Here is an 18,970-nt window from a genome sequence, read left to right as displayed (position 1 = left end):
TTAATTACTTTGATGAATTGTTGTGCAGCCCATGTTTTTCAAGGATACGTGAAACTTTCTCAAATGTCTCAATGAGATCTAAACTCTTATGATTTCCTACCATTTATTTTATGTGAACCTATGCTGCCTCTTTGGAGAAGGCAATGGCAACCCACTCCAGTACTCTTGCCTGGAAAATCCCCTGGGCGGAAGAGCCTGGTAGGCTGCAGTCCATGGGATCGCAAAGAGTCGGACATGACTGAGCAACTTCACTTTCACTTTTCACTTTCATGCATTGGAGAAGGAAATGACAACCCACTCCAGTGTTCTTGCCTGGAGAATCCCAGGGACGGGGGACCCTGGTGGGTTGCTGTCTATGGGGTCACACAGAGTCAGACACAACTGAAGCAACTTAGCAGCAGCAGCATGCTGCCTCTTAGAGATCACTGCTTCACTTCTAAGTGCTTACAAACCACTAAAGTGGATAATATTCTTTTCTAAAATGTTGCTCAGGACCAATAAGTTCAGTGGTCTAGAGTTTGGAGAACTCTCCCATCTTTGCCCAGCTTCCACCTCCACCACCAAACCTTTTGAGTCATGCATTGATTCTCCTACAGCATCGCATTTCTTAGGTTGGTTGGGCCCAAAGTGTAGCCCGCCTCATTAAAGCACACATACACCTAGTTCCTGTGAAGGCCCTGTGATATGAGGGACACTTGCAGGACGCTGTGGGCATCTGATGTGTTCCCTGACTGGGAGAACTGAGAAGTTAGTTGGAAGCAGGGCAGAGAGGGTGTGGGGCACCACTTCCTAGAGCCCCAGAGAAAGGCTGTATGATCAAACCAAGAGAAGGTGTCCATAACAAAATCAAGCATAACATACAACTGACCCAAAATCAAGGAGTCACTCCTGAGGCCAGACTGCCAAATCCAAAGGAGGGCACCCAGAAAGCAGGGCAAATGCAAGCAGGGTGAAACATCAGGGGATTCACGAAAAGCTAAGTGAGGGGGTGGGTCAGGAGTAACTCCTGAGTCAGCTCTATCTTATTCATATTTGATTCATGGAGTGATGGGGGAGGGCCTATCTGACAGAAAGGGGATGGATGATGAAAACACAAAAACTAATAAGATTCAGTCCTTCTTAAATTCCTAACACTGTCAGCATAAAATGGAGAACTTTGTCATTAATATCCATGGATACTTATTTAGGTTAGAATTTTTCTAATATCTAAGTGCCTTCTATATGCCAGGAACTGCTCTAAATGTTTACATGTGCATCCTCATGATAGCCCTAATGGGAAGCTGGGTTGTGATTCTTATTTTAGAAGTGAAGAAACTGAGGCTGGGTAATTTGCAGAAACTCACACAACTAACAGAAGTCAGATTCTGATCCCAAAGTGCACACCTGTAATGCCTATTCATTACAGCCCCATAGACTGAAAGAGAATTCTTCAAATAATTACTATACTTCCTTGACCATGAACAGGTGTGAGACAGCAAATCCAGAAACTCGACACAGGCCTTCTATGCTTCTTCTTGGACTTTGTCATCAGTCCAAGTGACAAAGAGTTTGAGCATAGTTCAACAGGGCAGCAGAAAGAATAGGTTTTCCTGTTTTTCTAGGATAAGCCTTTACAATGTAACTGTTATTTTTAGTGTTCCCTGTTTTGAATTCCAGCCTACTTTACAAAGAAAGCAATTCCAAAATTAATATAAAAAATTCAAGGTAAAACACTTAAAACCTCTTTGAGTTACCTGTATTCTTGTTCCCATTTATTGTAACAAATGTGAACTGTTTAGCTGAATGTTGTATGTGTGTGTGTATTTTCATTTTGATAATAACGTCTTGTTTCTCCTCTGGCTACTTCTGGTTGTCTGTCTACTTCTTATCTTCTTCATAATAGGGACACTCTAAGGTCCTTTCTAGCAAATGTACTTTTCTAATATGAGAACACGGTGCCAATCATTTATTTTAAAAAGACCAGATGTCTTAAAATTATCCAGATTAAATCAGTCCTTGCTTTCATTTTTAAAAAGAAAAGTTTATTAATTCCTAGTGTTCTGTACATTTTCACTTGGAAATTTCATTCCAGACACAAATGAATACATTATTATCTTTAAAAGCAGAAAGATATTGATTAATTAAAACAGTATACATTTACCTTAGCGTTAGATCAGGCTGGCAAATTCCAAAGAGTCAAACACTGCATCTATTTATGCCACCTGGGATCCTTATTAATTATCATGGGAAAAGTACTTCACGCTTCATACATTTTGCTTTTTCACACATTTCCCACAAAATGTCCAATTTCACATTTAAAAGGCAAATTAGTTTTCAATTCCCTAATGAATATAATCAATATCTACCTTTGGAAAGTTTCAAAGTGAAAAACGAAACTATGTGCATTTTCCAATAACCACTTAGCCAAATAAATATTGCCATTATAAGTTTAAACAGCTTACAAAGTATTATTTCCTTTGTTCTCTTCAAAATAATACAGGGACACATCAAGTCACATATTACAAGCATCTGAACTGGGAAAGTATTACACACTGGTAGCATGCAAGTATTTTACATTTTTTAATGCAATGAAAAATGCTCTTGTTTTCTTTAAATAGATGAAACAGAATTAAGATAAAGTTTTAATTAAAATATAAATATTATTCCATGAATATAATGGGGTTTTTTAAAAAGCAAAGTGGCAGAGATGAGAATTTTAGTTCTGAAGAATTTCTTTCTTAACTAAAGATTGTCACTGGCAAAATTTGGTACTAAAATAAAATGTCCTCTAAAAGTACACCTTCTATCCATCTCACCATATGGCCAATTCTTATCTATCCACATTTAGATTATCCATGGGAAAGTGTTAATCCTGGACAAGCTTCTCTCAGTTGCACAGTGTACTGTGTGATTGGCTTCTATTATTCAGTCGATATGTGCTCAGACTCTCTCCGTCTTTAAATAAAAATCTATGAAAAACATGCCATGTTTACTATGCTCAGTTTCTTTACATTTCCTTCTTTCTTTTGCTACTAATTTTGAGGAGAAAATATATTTTAAAATGTCCTTTTTGAAAAGGCTGCTTCTCTAGAACTATTCTGAAGACAGTAAAAACCACTGAAGAGGAAGAAATAGCTCTGTGGAATGTTCAGACCCCTTCCTCTGAACAAAGCCTACGGAGGAGAGAAGGAGCCACAAGGGAGGCATAGAGCACCCACATTCACAGGTGACAGAAACATTGAGAACCACAGGATTGTAACATTTGGGAGCTGGAAGGGACCTTAGACAGCATCTAATCCACTCACTCATTTTACAAAGGAAATGAAGATTAGATGAAAGACCTGCCCAAAGTCAGACATAGTGAAAAAAGTGAGAGTGTTAGTTGCTCAATTGTCTCACTCTTTGTGACCCCATGGACTATAGCCCCACCAGGCTCCTCTGTCCATGGAATTCTTCAGGCAAGAATAATGGAATGGGCAGCCATTCCCTTCTCAGGGGATCTTCCCAACCCAGGGATCAAACCCAGGTCTCCTGCTTTGCAGGCAGGTTCTTTACCGCCTGAGCCACTAGGGAAGCCACACAGAGCTGACATCGAAATCAGTTTTATTTTCCAAAAGTATCACATGGTGGCAAATGGAGCATGATTCTTGCGGGGCTGGAGGACATTTCGATTCAAGCAACATTTATTAAGCACCTATTATGTACAAGGCACCTTACTAGATGCTACTGAAGATGCAAAGATTCATGAGACAGTCCCTGCCTCCCAGTGCTTATGAAAGTCCCTTGAGGCTATGTTTCAATATCTTAGCAGAAAATAATACTGATCAGGGCTAAGGTTGCTGGTGATAACAAAGCAGCTGATGCCTGGGAGAGCTGACCTTACAAGTGATAGTTTCTCCCCTTTGTTATTAGGGCTCAAGCCTGTTACACAGCTGCTGGGGCCCTAACGACAGTCTTCTTTCCTAGGCCTCCAATCACACCTCAAGCCTTAGCCGAACCCACCCCCTGAGTAGTGACAGAGCTCACTGGAGAGCAGCGGTGCTCCAGACCCTCCCCTCAGTTCTTAATTACTGTTTGTTTCCCCCTGTGTCCAGCCTTAGGCTCTCTGCAAGGGTCCTGACCATATCCCAGGGTGCTGTCAAAATGGCCCAGGAAAATGCGCCACCCCCCCACATACACACTTCACTGGTATGTCTAACACCGACAGCACCTATCTACCACTTCTCCGACTTCTATGTTGAAACTAAAATAACTCCAGTCCCCGACATCATACCCACGCTTCAATTCCCCGTATTCAAAAAGATGTGAAAGATGTAGTTGTTGCTTAGAAGAAAACAGATTCAAGAGGCAGTGGAAAACAGTAGTGAATCGATAATAAAAAATGATCTCCCACTTTTGTGTAGCCCTTTCCAGTATCGTGTTTTCATCCCAATAGCTGATATATTCTCACCACAACTCTGTGAGGTAGTTAGTGAAGGTTATTCCCATTATAGTATAACTGAAGAACCTTAGGTTTGAGAGACTGAGTGACTTGCCCCATAGTCTCCCAGCTAAGAAAGTATGGAGCCAAGTGTCAAGTGTCTTGACTCCAAATCCAGTGCTCTTCCCCCTATATAGTCTATAATTGTCAGGCAATTGAATGAATTGCCCATGATCATATACCTGCTAAGTGTTGGTGATGGGATTAGGAGTCAGTCTCCAAATCTGTTAGTATGGTGCCCTTCCACCATACCAACTAGCAGAGCCAATGTGCTCAGAATGACTACCATGGAAGATGTCAGAGAAAAGTCTAGTCTCCTTCACCCTCCTCCAAGTCAACGATGCATCACAGAACTGGGATAACCTCTGATATGTGTACAACCTTCCTAGAACAGGCAGGTTATAAATTCAAACCTTGCCACTCCTCCTCCATCCATCTTCTGAATGTTTAATCATAGCTGTTACGGGCAGAGGAGAAAGAGGTAAGCTGAGCAGAGCTTACTTCTACCCTTAGGCAAGGGAAAAACATGAATTTCCATCTACCTTCTCCACAGCACCTAGCCCCTCCACACTACTAAACTCCTGAACCACAAAACAAAATTTGATCTGACCTAGAGTTGGGAGCAAGAACAGTGACTACATCCTTGAAATTCTGGGTCCTTTTCTCTCTCCAGCTTGTTACCAGGGGCCTGATCATGTGATTTTCGTCCAGAGGGCACGCCTGATGCTCCCAAGAATTCGCACACCTTTCCTTTGCATGTGTCTCCATCCTTGAGTATTGAGGATGGCACAGTGAGTGGCAGGGATGTTTTAAATTAGGAGCAATAAGGGGAAACTGTTACTGTTACTGGAAGGCAAAGCTAAAATATTTCTTAGTTCTCTGTTCATTACAATGAATATAGCTATCATTGCTTCATTAGTGGAAGAGAAGAAGGAAGCTACAGAATCATGATTTCAAACCCAACTCCAGAAATAGTTCTCCTGGGGATAGGTAACACAGCACAGAACCCAGTGTTCACAGCTCCCTGCTAGTTTTTACATATGCAATCAATACTTGAGCTAAATAATGGTATCTACTTTCCAAAAGAGCACTCTACCCCAAAACCCAGAAGCACAGGTCAAATTATAATAATCTTACACTTCCTGTCTCCTTCACAGTGCCTAGAAGAGGGCTAAGTACATCATGACCACAAAAAAGGAAAATATCCTCAAACTCTTGGAACTTTTAAAGGGCTATCTTACACTTAAAGCATGTTGATGCTTAAATCGGTTTCAGGATTGACTGAAATGTTCTCATGGCAGTTATTCAGAACACACTGGTTTCCTTAATGCTGGTGCCCTGCCAGGGGCCACATTTCTGTCTGGAAGGGAAGCAGCCGTTCTTTTGATTTGATGTGCCAGGCTTCCCTTACGGAAATTGTTTTGAGGAGTATAGGCATTGGGATGCTTTGTGAGTTTTTAAATGGAGATGGGCTTGTATTGTAAGATGAAGTGCGTGCTTTAAGATGGGTGAGTTGCACGAGCCCCTTCAGGTTAGCGATTCTCTACCTAACCTAGGCCCGCATCAACTCTGACAGAGGAGAGGGGAGAGGAACTGGGAGACAGCATCTCCCTTCACTCAGGAGTCCAGCTTTGGCCAAATACCTCCTTTATAGTATTTGGCAATCTTTAATGTACAAAATATTTATATACAATATATCCTACAAAAATTGAAGGAAGGGGCCTAAGCATGTTGATGGAGATGAAAACACTTTCACTCATACACTTCAGGCATATGGAGAGACTTGGTGCTGGAACAATGAAATGATTTCCAAGCTTCCCTAAGAGTTATCTTCCATAGTGCTATGAAATTTGGTGGTTGGTGACTTAAGCTGCAATTTCTAGGGAGTAATTTCATATTTAACCTGGGCCTAAAGCAGCTCTAAAAAGAACAAGGGAAATGGGGCTGGGGAGAGAGTATCTCCCTTCAATCAGTGGTCCAGATGCAGCCAAATACCCAGGTAGATATTTGGCAACACGCACACACTCACATGACATTTATTTACATTATGCCCTACTAAGATGAAAGGCAGGAATTTAATCGTGCTGATGAGGATAAAGCAGCTTTCATTACACACTTCTGGCAGATGGGGAGATGTGCTGGACTAATGACATGATCTCTCTAGACTTCCAGAATATCTCCAAAAAGTTATCTTCCACATATGCTGGGATGGGTGTTGGTGACAGGAGCCTGTAAGTCCAGGTGAATGATTTTACACTTAGGGTGGGCCTGTACAAGTCTAACAGGGGAAAGGAGGTGGTCTGGGGAAAGATGACCTCCCTTCAATCAATTGTCCAGATGCTGCCAAATATCTTGACATAATATTTGACAAAATGCATATGCATAAAGATATTGTATATACATTATGCTCCACCATGATGGATGGTAAGGGATAACCATGCTCAGGATCACGAAGGAACTTCTACTTACATACACTGCAGAGATGGGGAAATGAAGTCCTAGGTTAATTAAATGATATATAGGCCCTCTAAATTTATCTTCTAATAGTTAAGTGAATACTCATGGAAATGCCACCTTTAAAGCTACTTCAAAAACACAGGTAATGATAAGTTGATTAGTAATAAATATTTGATTTAATAGATTCTATATACATTTGACCTAACTATTTTGCAAGCTAAAAACAGTGCTAAGTTTTGACAATATCCCATTATTTTGCTTTAATACTATCAACAACTGCAGCACAGTCACCATCAAGTCCTGACCTTTTTCCTTCTTCCTGCCAGGGTTTGCCTTTAGCCCTGGGACAACAGTATCTTGGGGCTGCAGGGAATACTCTGTGTAGGATCCAAGATTTCTTAGGGGAGAAAGCAAGAAAGAGAGTAAATGAGAGCAGAAAGGAAAAAGCCTTACTTAGTGGGGCATGTCAGGGACTCTGCACTTGAATATATTTGCAACAAATCTGAAGGGAAAGGAGAAAGACAACTGAGAAACAGAAGTGTTCTTCCCTTTGGCAACATGGTAACCAAAACATGTATACAAAAAAAAAAAAAAAAAGAAAAACTGTATACATTTTACCCAGTGCTATGCTGATGGTAGATGCATGAACCAGCAACCTGGGGACAGGTGAGATAGGGGAAAATCTTGATTTATAACATTTATCAATTTCCATGCCATGATCAATTTCAAACTACCAACAAGAAGTATGGAACTTCTTAGTTGGGAAGAACTAGCGAGTTGGGGAGAGATGTATAATAGCATACCACGATACAGTATTTCTGCCAAAAAAAATTTGTGCCAAAAACACAATAGGTGCAAATAATCTCAAGAGTACGAAAATGGCAAAATGTATTTTTGAGTATTACTTTTTTATATATAATTATTTAATTGTAAGTGCATGCCATTTAATTTTTAATAATGGTTGTGCTTAGCAACCAGTTTTCAAGATTCTTGATAATTTAATAATGGTGAAACCTGTATGAGTTGGCTCCAACATACCACACCTAAAGGGAAAGAAAAAAAATCAAATAGTAGTTACTACTTTTTTTTTAATAGATAGGGAAATCTAGCAGAAAACTAAAGAATCTTTGCGATTTCCAAAATTCAATATGCTCTGCTCATTATTCCCTCAAAAAGTATAATAAAATATTCTTACATCTTAAAGGATTTTATTTTGTTTTTTTTCTTTTTTTTTTTTCAAAAGATTTTAGAGCTAGAGATGTAGGCACTTACAAGTAAATATCTAATTTTATTGGGTTGGTCAAAAAGTTCATTTAAAGGTCAAAAAAGTTGGTTGAAAAGATATTACAGAAAAACCCAACAGACTTTTGTGGCTAAAGAAAGGACTTTCTCTCCAGTTTCTGTGCCTTTTATAAACTAACTAGAATTATGTATGAGTTGTTTTCCCATTTATTTATTTTATTGCTATCAAGCAACTCAGGAACACTCAATTACTTAGTGAATTCCTCTGCCTGAGTCAGCAACTCCTTTAGCTCCAGGTGTCATCAAGACGAAGGACACCACCTTTACAAGGCTCAGGATTACAGAGAAGAAAGAGAAAGAACTGGAAGGAAAGGAGGGGGAAGAGGAGGGAGAGGGGCCTAAGGCAATGTCAGAGGGCCATTAATTCTAGCCTTAGGCACTGACAGTAATCAAAGAGCTGGTGCCAGAGGCTGCAGTCACAAATGTCCTTAGCTTAACATGACACTGTTGGCTGCTGGAAAAAAGATTCAAGCATCTATCAGCCAGTCATCGAAGTTGTACTTTCACAGGCTTTGTCCTTGAGATGACAAACTCTGGATAAATAATAATTCACATTTTTTCCTGATGTTTGCAAATGTCTGGATGGATCATGCCATGTGAACAAAATCTACATAATTATCTTGAACGTTCATATCTCATCCTGTGATCTTGTTGCCCTAAAGACAAAGCAATAAATGCTTCTAAAATCTGCCAAAATAATGTAATCGTGTGTAACAGATAACCTTGAAGTGCAATTATTACTGTTTTACTTAGAATGTACTATTTGAAAAGCTTTCCTCTTATAATTTAAAAATTTCCCATCATGGCTGGAAAACTTTAACAGTTTTATAAAATGTTATCCATAGAGTGATGTTAAAGACCGAATGTATGTGCAATAATCAGTAAAAGTAGCTAATTCATTTTGCTATGCATGAATCTGGCTTAAAGCTATATTTGTGGGTGAATAAATATTTCATACTTATTTGCTAAAGCTGTGTTTATGTATCATAATGCTGTCTTCTTTTTATGAGGATGACACCACTGATCTTCAACCAGCAGGGCATTTGCATTTAGTGACTTTTCTGGAACTAAGGGAGAATTTGTGCCAAGCTGGTCACATTTTCTCACTCAGTGAAAGATTGGCAATACTAACTTCTTATGTGGTCAGGAGAACACTTCTGTTGTATTTAGCCTAACTCAAAGCTAAGCATGTAAACAGAGGTAGGCCTCTATCTTAATCACAGTTACAAACACATTTATATATTAAGTTCCTTTCAATGGTTAAAAAAAAAGTTCACATAAGAAAGCAAGATAACCCAATATGAAAATGGTTAAATCATTTTTGATTGCTGTCACCAACTAAGATCTGCATAAATCCATTGGTGCAAGTCGCCAGAGGTGTCCAGGGACAAATAAAGCAGTTGCATATGTTAAAAAATCCAAGACAAATATGTAGCACTAAAAAAGAATAACAGTTAAATTATTAGTTGCTTGGCTAATGGAAATGAACAACCTTTGATAAAATGGTCCCAGTGAAGAAGAAGAGCTTCTGTTTTTAAATTGCTGCCGTGGGGAAACTTCGCCTCTTTTTATGGAAGTTTACCTTCTGTCTCCTTCAACTCGCTTTTTACGAACTAGATGAGAAAGAAAAAAAGGTTTGAAAAGACAAAATGAAGGAGAGGGAATATTCCTTAAATTTCAGACAAACAACAATAATCACACAGAATAGCAATCCCACACGCTTGAGGACAGTTATCAAAAATTTCAATAATTATCCATGGCAACACATGGAAATGATCGAATAGCCCAGTGCTTTGTGGAATTTACATTTAAATAAAGCTATATCTGATAGTTGGGAACTTGAATCTTAGAGCTTTCCAATTTCAACGGAGTAGAAATCTGAAACAAACCCATGAGACGGTGAACCTCTCCTGTTTACTTATCCACAGCACGTCTTCTCAGCTTCTGTGAAACTCAGTCACCAACTGGCTAAAACTAATTCCCTAGGATGATACATTCACAATTCTGATTTTGAATTGAAGACCAGGAAGAGCTGCAAACAGAAGTTTAAAGTTTCTAAACCTGTTTTAAATGGAAACTTCAAAATAGCAACCTCCAAGGAAGGCGTGCTGAAGAAGGGAATGGCTACCCACTCCAATATTCTTGCCTGGAGAATTCCATGGACAGAGGAGCCTGGCAGGCTACAGTCCATGGGGTCGCAAAGAATCGGATACAACTGAGCAAAACAACAACAACAAGGAGGGTGTTATTCAGGTGTCAGCAAACTCAGAGATTAAGGTTCATTTAATCCAGTGTGAGTGTGTGAGTGCTCAAGTCACTTCAGCCTCTGTGCAACTCTGTGGACTGTAGCCCGCCAGGTTCCTCCAGTCTCCTCTGTCCATGGGATTCTCCAGGCAAGAATATTGGATTGGATTGCCATGCCTTCTTCCAGGGGATCTTTTCAACCCAGGGATCGAACCCACATCTCCTGTGTCATAGGCAGATTCTTGACCCACTGAGCCACCTGGGAAGCCCCCTGTAATCTGGTACTTAGTAACAAAGGAGCTAGCCTGACTGCCTATCCCAACTTCTACAACCTTCTTTCCCCTTTCACATCCCTACCTGCAGGCTCCTCTGGTGGGCAGGAAGAGGACTGCTCTAATCTTTCTGGATTTGGCAAAAAAAAAAAAAAAAAAAAAAAAGTGCCTTGGGCTGTGCCCTATCTCATCTCCTCACTTTACATAATCCAGACTGCTCCTGCCTCAGATGCAGAAAATCTGACAAAAGCTATTCCCATGATTGCTGCTCTTGGGCTCAGGATCGCCTCTCCATTTCCTCTAAACCTCCAGTTTTGCCTATTTTTCTTTGTTCAGAGGAGGACCTTCGTGTTTTCCCAGGTATCTTCTGACTGCTGCTCTAAGCATTCCCGTTTGCTGCCCACTGCGCCTCACCCTTTGCACCTCGGAGGTGAGCACCGCCGTATGCCCAGCCACCCTCTGGGTGCCATTCACTGCACCTTGGCTGGGCTTCAGGGCTGAGGGTAAGCATGTGTGGGCAGGGACCTGCACACTAACGTTCACCTGCCTCTGACAGTTCTAACCCTTAGCTTCCACTTTGTCTACCATCTGAACCCTCCCCAAGGTCAGCAATGTACTTGGTGGGACACCTTGTCCAGTTTCTCTAAGGCCTGGCATTCTGCCCCATACCTCTATTGAGGACTGAAGCCTGTTATTGGCAGGCTACTTGCCAAGTGGACTGCTGGTACCTGGATGGTCTTTTTCTACACTGTTTCAGGTGGCTAGGATGTCCCCAGATCAAGCCTTCCCAATCGGTGCCATTCTTTTTCACTGTGGTTGACCAGGACATTCCCCATCTCATTCTAACATAAGTCACAAAAGAGTGGGTAGGAGGAAAGATAAAAGAGGGACTAACTGAAAAAGCTACTTCTGAGTTTAACCGTTATAAAACATAGCTCTACTAGGTCATTTCACATGTAAATCACCAAGGTATCAGACATAACCATACTTACACACAAGTACAAAAACACAGGAGTCAAACATAAATGAACTGGGAATTTCCATGTCACTGTGTCCACTTTCCGGTGTAGATTAACAACAGAGGATGATTACACATAAGAAGTAAGTAAAGGAGAAATAAATATACAAAGGAAACCAAGTAAAAATCAAAGGCTGCTTGGGAAAAAAATTTTCTCTTGAAAGAATGCCACGATAAAACGTAAACACTGTAAAGATAATGTGGATTCCTATGACAATGTAATAATATACTTCCGATGAAGGGCTGACACCAAAGGCCAGTGGAATGGTTATCTATCTGTGAGATGTTATATCTGAAGTGGAGAAATGAATGGCCATCCTGCTCTTGTAATTACTAACAGCACATATTATGCCTGCATTACCCAGGTCATTATTCTTTGTGATGGCAGCTGCCACTCTTGTTCGTGGTCCTTGCTTGGTAAACTGATATCCAAACTTGAGGATCCTGGAATTCTCCTCCAGCATCTGGGCAATTTCCATCTCCACGGCTGTTCCCAACTGCTGTCTCTGATTGCAGATGTGGACACAAACAGAAGATGGCCAAGAAAGAAGAGGAAATAGTTACTCACATTAACTATGCATGGAAAGATGTACAGCTATTTGTTGGACAAAAAGGCAAAAGTCTCAATTTGAAACAAAGTCACTTGAGATATTTTCTCTCATACACCTGTTCCTTGTTTAAAAGCAAAATCCAACAGGCAGCTGAATCTGCTGGCATGTTAAATTGAAAAGACTAGGCAAATTATTTAAGAAAGAAATGACAATTCCAGATATAAAATTAAAGCAAAATTAACATGTGGTGTTTCCACTTTACCCCAGTATCTGTTGTTTAAACAAAGGATTTTTTTTTTTTTTAATAGTGACAGTCTTATAGCAATCAATCCAGTTAAAAAATCTTCTATTCTGGGATCCATATCCAAAGATATCTGAAGATCATCAACTAGATGGGTGGCCATTCTCTCAGAACAGAGTCTCAGTAGAAGATCCTCAAGAGGTTTTATTAGTGTGGTTTGAACCATGGCCAGGTGAATTATCAAACACTATCAAACACTAAATGGGTTATTGGGCTACAGAAAATTCTCTGTTTTTTTAAGTGGTGGAAAGAGTATTTTTGCTTTTGCTTGTTTTTTGAGAAACAGAACAATAATTTTAAAAGTAGGGTTTAAAATGGGGGCATGTAAATATAGGAATCCATAGATAAATTTAAGGAACATAGTACATTTTTTCCATAGTCTATCATTAATTTTTTTAAAAACTACAAAGAAAAGACAAAAAAATATAAAATAAAAAGCTCCCTTCCACCAGACTCCCAATTCCCATGAAGAAAGTCAGTTTGGCATGTAGTCTTCGAAACATTTTCTGTGCATTCATGTCCGTGTAATCACATGTAATGTCTATGTTTTCTTCATATAAATGGATTACACTAGAGTATTATTCTGGGTTTCCCTGGTGGCTCAGACGGTAAAGAATCCGCCTTCAATGTGGGAGACCTGGGTTCAGTCCCTGGGTTGGGAAGATCCCCTGGAGAAAGGAATGGCTGAATGGCTACCCACTCCAGTATTCTGGCCTAGAGAATTCCACGGACAGAGGAACCTGGCAGGCGACCCACAAAGAGTCAGACTGGACTGAGCGACTTTCACTTTCAGCATATTATTCTAGGGTTTTTTATTTTTCATTTAACATTAGGAACATCATTTCATGTGGGTAAATATATGTTTTCCTCATCCTTGTGAACAACTGCATAGCATTCCATTGTAGTAAGTGATCATACTTGATTTAGCTACATCCTACTGACTTACACTGCTTTCCATTCTTACAGTTCCAAACAAGGCTGTGGTGAACTTCCCTTGTACACAAAGTACCAATATGTCCTGGGGCATTTCTGCCAGTGTGCCTGTAGGGTACATGATAGTTGGCTCCAAGAGGAAGCATTTTTCAAATGTTGATAAATGATTGACTTACCCTCAAAGGTTATGACAATTTGTACTCCTGCTGATAGGGTCAGAAAGTTAGTTTTCCCTACTCTAGCCAACATGGAATATTATGAATCTTTTTCATCTTTTTCAATCCAAGGGGTAAGAATGTATTTCACTTATATTTAATTGCTTTAACTTGCACTTCTCAAATTATGACTAAGAACAATTAATTTTCTTATGCATTTGTATTTCTTTGGAAATTACCAACCTGTCATTTGTATATTTTTCTCCCAGCTTGTGGTTCCTGTTTTTAAAATTTATACATTAGGAAATTAGCTTTTTGTCAAAAATGATGAAAAAATTTTGCTCAGTTTGTCTTTTGACTTTCCTTTTGATTACAAGACCATTTTTCATTTTCATATGGTCAAATTAGTGTCTCTTAGATTCTATGTCATGCTGAGGAAACCTCTCCACTTCTGGTTTCTTTCATTTGTTTTATGATTTCATATATTTTAATATTTAAATCTTCATTTTACCTGGAATGAATTTTAGCAGAATGATTAAGATATAGCCCCAATGTCATTTTGTTCCAAAATGCTGGAGAGTCACATTGTAAATCAACTATACTCCAATAAAATTTTTTAAAAATGCTAGTGAGTAGTCCCACCACCTTTTACTTAATTTGTTCCCCTACTGAGTTAAAATGCTACCTTGCTGCAAAATTCTCAGGTGTACTAGGCTGTGTTTCTGGACCCTATAGTTCTGCCAAGACTATGTCTGTGCCTGACTCACGCAATTTTGATTAAATGTATTAAATTACATATCAGTTAAATACATTAAATTATATATTATTATAATACCTTTTAAATATAATACTATATTGAAACATATATTTTAATATATATACCTTTTAAATTTGGAAAATTTAAGTACTGAGTACATGAGGAAGAAAAGTTAGTGAAGGAATTTCTATGTCCTAGGCAAGTTCTAAGGATTAACTCTGCTCCTCTTTTTCATCCAGCAACCTATCAAATGAGTTTTTCCTCAAGAAAAGAACAAAATGTGATACTTCCAGTCAGACAATAACAATTCTGGATATCCACAACATAGAGATTAGTGTGCTCAGCAATCGGCAATGTAAGGTTATGGGAGGGAGAGGCAGCAAAAATGTTAAGAGATACTGACCTCAACGCTTCATGAGCAACTTTAGCTCATGACACGACGCCATGAACTGTAGCCCACCAGGCTCCTCTGTCCATGGGATTCTCTGGGCAAGAATACTGGAGCCGGTTGCCATGCCCTCCTCCAGGGGATCTTCCCAACCCAGGGGTTGAAGACCCAGGTCTCCCGCATTATACAGGTGGGTTATTTACCATCTGAGCCACCAGGGAAACCCACACTTTGGAAAAGCAGGACTGGACTAGGAGTTGAGACCTAGGTCAGGGCTGCCGTAGTTACGACTTATGTGCCCGGGGTACGGCACAGGTGCTAAGGGTGGAGGTAGCTGACCAAGGAGGGTGACATAAAGTCCCTCTCTTTCCTTTCACAAAGCTTAGGCATCTGGAGTCCTAGATTTGGGTAACACACAGGTTGGGCATGCGATGGTGTATATAAAGGACATAAGATCTGAAGACAATTATATTGGGAAAAGGGCATATAAAAGAAGGTGAGGAAATAATACAGCATAGAGCATCTTTCTCAGCCTGAGTCTTTTTTTTTTTGTTTTTCTTTTTTGAGATGTCTTGTGTTATATAAACCTAGGGCAATAAATGGGCACCAAAATTTCTTATAATTTGGATATATTTCTCTTTTTTTAAGTCACTAAATACAAAGAAAAAGAAACAAAATTTAAGCATACGGTTCTTCAGATCACCTTTTTTGAAGTGACCACTTTTCTCTACGCAGATTCATTCAGCAGTTACCCATCTGTTTCACTAATACGCATCACTGATTGTTCTTCTCACAGGGGCACCTGATTCAATCACAGCTTGTTTACCTGGAGCCTAGCCACGGCAGCCACCCCAGTGCAGGATTTTCTGCAGGCCTTAGCTTTGGTGGAGGTGCCTGCTGCAATGGTGCTAAATTGGTCTCAGCTGCTGCTCCTGCCTGAGACACTGTCTTAGAGATTATTTTATTTCAGACCCTTCATCATACAGATAAGGAAACTGAGGTCTGCTTCTAACAGTCTATGCTGCCGCTGCTGCTAAATCGATTCAGTCATGTCCGACTTGTGCGACCCCATAGACGGCAGCCCACCAGGCTCCCCTGTCCCTGGGATTCTCCAGGCAAGAACACTGTGAGTCAACAATAAAATTTGGATGGAAGACAGGTTTTGACTCTGAATTTCCTCCTTCTGGAAATAAAGCAAATAATTTTTCCAGACAAGAACTTAATCCTCTTGTCACAAGTGAAGAGAACCCATTTCAGAGGCAAATTAGGAAATGAAAGTTGAAAAAGGACACAAGTCCCTTCTGAGCTGACTAAGGAGGAGGTGGAGGTTGATGCTTCAGTGCAAGTTTGGACATTGTATGTCAGGGTCTTCTTCACATGCATTAAAAAAAAACCCTTTTATTTATTTATTTATTCTGGCTGTGCTGGGTCTTTGTTGATGTGGGCTTTTCTCTAGTGGTGAGCTTTTCTCTACTCTGTGGTGAGTGCTGCTGCTGCTGCTAAGTCACTTCAGTCATGTCCGACTCTGTGTGACTCCATAGACGGCAGCCCACCAGGCTCTGCCGTCCCTGGGATTCTCCAGGCAAGAACACTGGAGTGGGTTGCCATTTCCTTCTCCAATTCTGTGGTGAGTAGAGAGGGGCTACTCTCTATTGTGGTCCACAGGCTTCTCATTGCAGTGGCTTCTCTCGTGGAGCACTCTAGAGTGGCTCTAGAGTGTGCAGGCTTCAGCAGCTGTGGCACATGGCCTCAGTAGTTGTGGCTCGTGGGCTCCAGAGCACAGGGTCAGTAGCTGTGGCACATGGGCTTAGTTTTTCCGTGGCAAGTGGGCTCTTCTTGGACTAGGGATCGAACCCGTGTCTCCTGCATTGTCAGACAGATTCTTTACCACTGAGCCACTAGGGAAACCCCCACATGCATTCTTAAAAGGTACTCTAAATTTTCAGGATTTCAGCTCATTTACTAGGTATAAAGTTTCTAGATTTAGCAAATAAAAATACAGGACACGTGGTTAAATTTGAATTTCATAAAATAACAATTTTTCAGTATGAGTACATCCCAAATATTTCATGGGACACACTTGTATTAAAAACTCTTGTTTATCTGAAATTCCAATTTAACTATATTTTATCTGGCAACCCTAACTAAGTAGTATTAAATATCTTAAGAGGAACTAGAAACAGTATCTGGGACATTATTTCAGATGAGGGGTTTCACAATGGCCTAAACCAACACAGAAAGTTAAACCTGCTTTGGAACAAGGTATCCACTTCTGTCTTAGCTCTCCTGGAAACATTTACCAGGAGTCCTCTTAACTTCTTCCTGATACTAGTCTATTTGATACACATCCCTGAACCATCACTCCTTTTTACTCCCTTCCTATTTCCCTCTTGCTTGTCTTCCTACTCTCCACCCCTTCATGATTTTCTCTTAATTGCCTAGCAGCTGGACACACATCAGGATACAAGGAGTGAGCTTCCTGAGCGGGTACGGCCACATGTGCACATTCCTGAGGACTCACTCCACATCTCTGCACAGGAAAGCTGTTTTGATGATGCAGCCCTCTGGGGAGGGTGAGACTGAAAGGGTGCCTGTCTCCTGGTGGGGCTCCCCTGCTCCCCTGGCAACAAGCCTCAGGAGGAGTCTAGGAATAGATTAACCTACCTCTAATTAATTAATTCAAATTAAATTTGAATTTCAACTAGACAATGAATAATTTTTAGTACAAGTATGTTTCAAGAAATATTTGGGATGTACTCATATAGCACTGAAACAGCCCATGTGTCCTGGAGCCAAATAAAGGAGAGGAGAGCTATTCATGGGTCTTCCGTGGCTTTCCAAGCTTAGGTGATAGTTTCGGGTGGTGTCTAGACCAGGGATTTTCCCAGAAATGCAGAGGACACTCCCCCCCCTGCCCTTCCCATCACCCCACAGAGGGGATGCTTGGAGCACTAGTCTCCCTGTTCGCTCTTTCTGGTCCATTCCAGGGTTCTTTATTCCAACTATATTGTGTCTAGACCTTTCAGATTTCCTGAATCCCATGGCAGACACATCTCTGCAGCCAAAGGGACAGGGTACGACATCATGCTGAGAACAGAGAGTTGTTGCTTGCAGGCAGGAGCCAGCTGAAGCCGGTAGAGCAACTCCAGAGACTCTGTAGGCTGAGGCTGGGAAAAGAGGTCTTCAGTGTACAGGAGGGGGTGTCTCCAGGGAAAAGCAGCTTGCTTTGGCTGCCTGGACCCCAAGAAGTGCTGCAGCAGAGCTGAGACTGTGATCACACTGTGGGTGTGGCCTGTCACTCTAAACCAGGCTGTCTTCGAGAATCCCAACTCCTTTAAATAGGCTCTATGGTCAGCACCAGACAGGAGGAGCCTGGGATTGCTTCCTGGCTCTGACAGCCTCCAACCCAGGGCAGGGAGGCTGTTTCTGGGTGTGGCTACTCTGCTTTTTTTCCATAGTCCCAGTAAGAGGCAACAGCAAGACTGGAGCAGGACTGCGCCAAGGTTCCTACTAACAGGCAAGGATGACAAAGGCCGAACAAAGCTGTTGTCAACACCTCTGCCGGTCTCCTCTCTCTTTCCTCCGGTGCCTGACCAGCCCAGGGCTGGCTCTTTCTGTCCCAAGCTGCCCCACTAGACGTTGTTTAATTATTAAAACGTTCTCCCACTCACCCTCCACAGGCCAGAAGCTGTCCTAATTACCAGGAAGCCAGAATATCAAATTAAACTTTTTCACAGAACTTTGTCAACTCCCTCCATTATGGTACTCCTCCCTTTCACATGTACCCTGTGAGTTAACTCACCTGGTTGTCGATCTTGATCTCAATCAACGTGTCATTTTCCTTCAGTGCTTCTACAAGAGCCAGGATCCCAGCACCAGTGATGAAATTGGATTCTATGTTTAGACTTTTCAAGGTCTTGTTTACTTTTAGCATATCTGCAAAGGCCTTATGATGTGAAAAAGAAATAACCTTTAGGGTTTCTAAAGATTTATTTACCAAACTTCTCGCCACCACATTAAATATTTTTTTACAGTACTTAAAGAAAACCTTAGTTAAATCATACCTTCAAGTAACAAAGATAATAATTTAAAAATGCAATAAAAATAGTTCGGTTCAGCAGCTCAGATTTATA

The 18,970-nt window shown here is 40.7% G+C and overlaps 1 protein-coding gene across 1 annotated transcript in view; it reads right to left on the bottom strand.

Moving 5' to 3' along the window:
* Positions 1-1,999: 1,999 nt before the first annotated feature.
* TMOD2 (tropomodulin 2) overlaps positions 2,000-18,970 on the bottom strand; it is a 55,862-nt gene continuing 38,891 nt past the window's right edge. The window contains exons 8-10 of the mRNA XM_070377899.1: positions 18,640-18,783; positions 12,114-12,258; positions 2,000-9,831 (exon numbers count right to left, since the gene is read on the bottom strand). Coding sequence (XP_070234000.1) covers positions 9,797-9,831; positions 12,114-12,258; positions 18,640-18,783 — 324 coding nt within the window. The 3' untranslated portion in view covers positions 2,000-9,796. The remainder of the gene's footprint in view (positions 9,832-12,113; positions 12,259-18,639; positions 18,784-18,970) is intronic.

Source organism: Bos mutus, chromosome 10 (assembly GCF_027580195.1).
Source record: "Bos mutus isolate GX-2022 chromosome 10, NWIPB_WYAK_1.1, whole genome shotgun sequence".
Taxonomy (NCBI): domain Eukaryota; kingdom Metazoa; phylum Chordata; class Mammalia; order Artiodactyla; family Bovidae; genus Bos; species Bos mutus.
The sequence above is the reverse complement of the archived record's forward strand: the minus strand, read 5'-3'. Positions and strand labels throughout refer to the sequence as shown.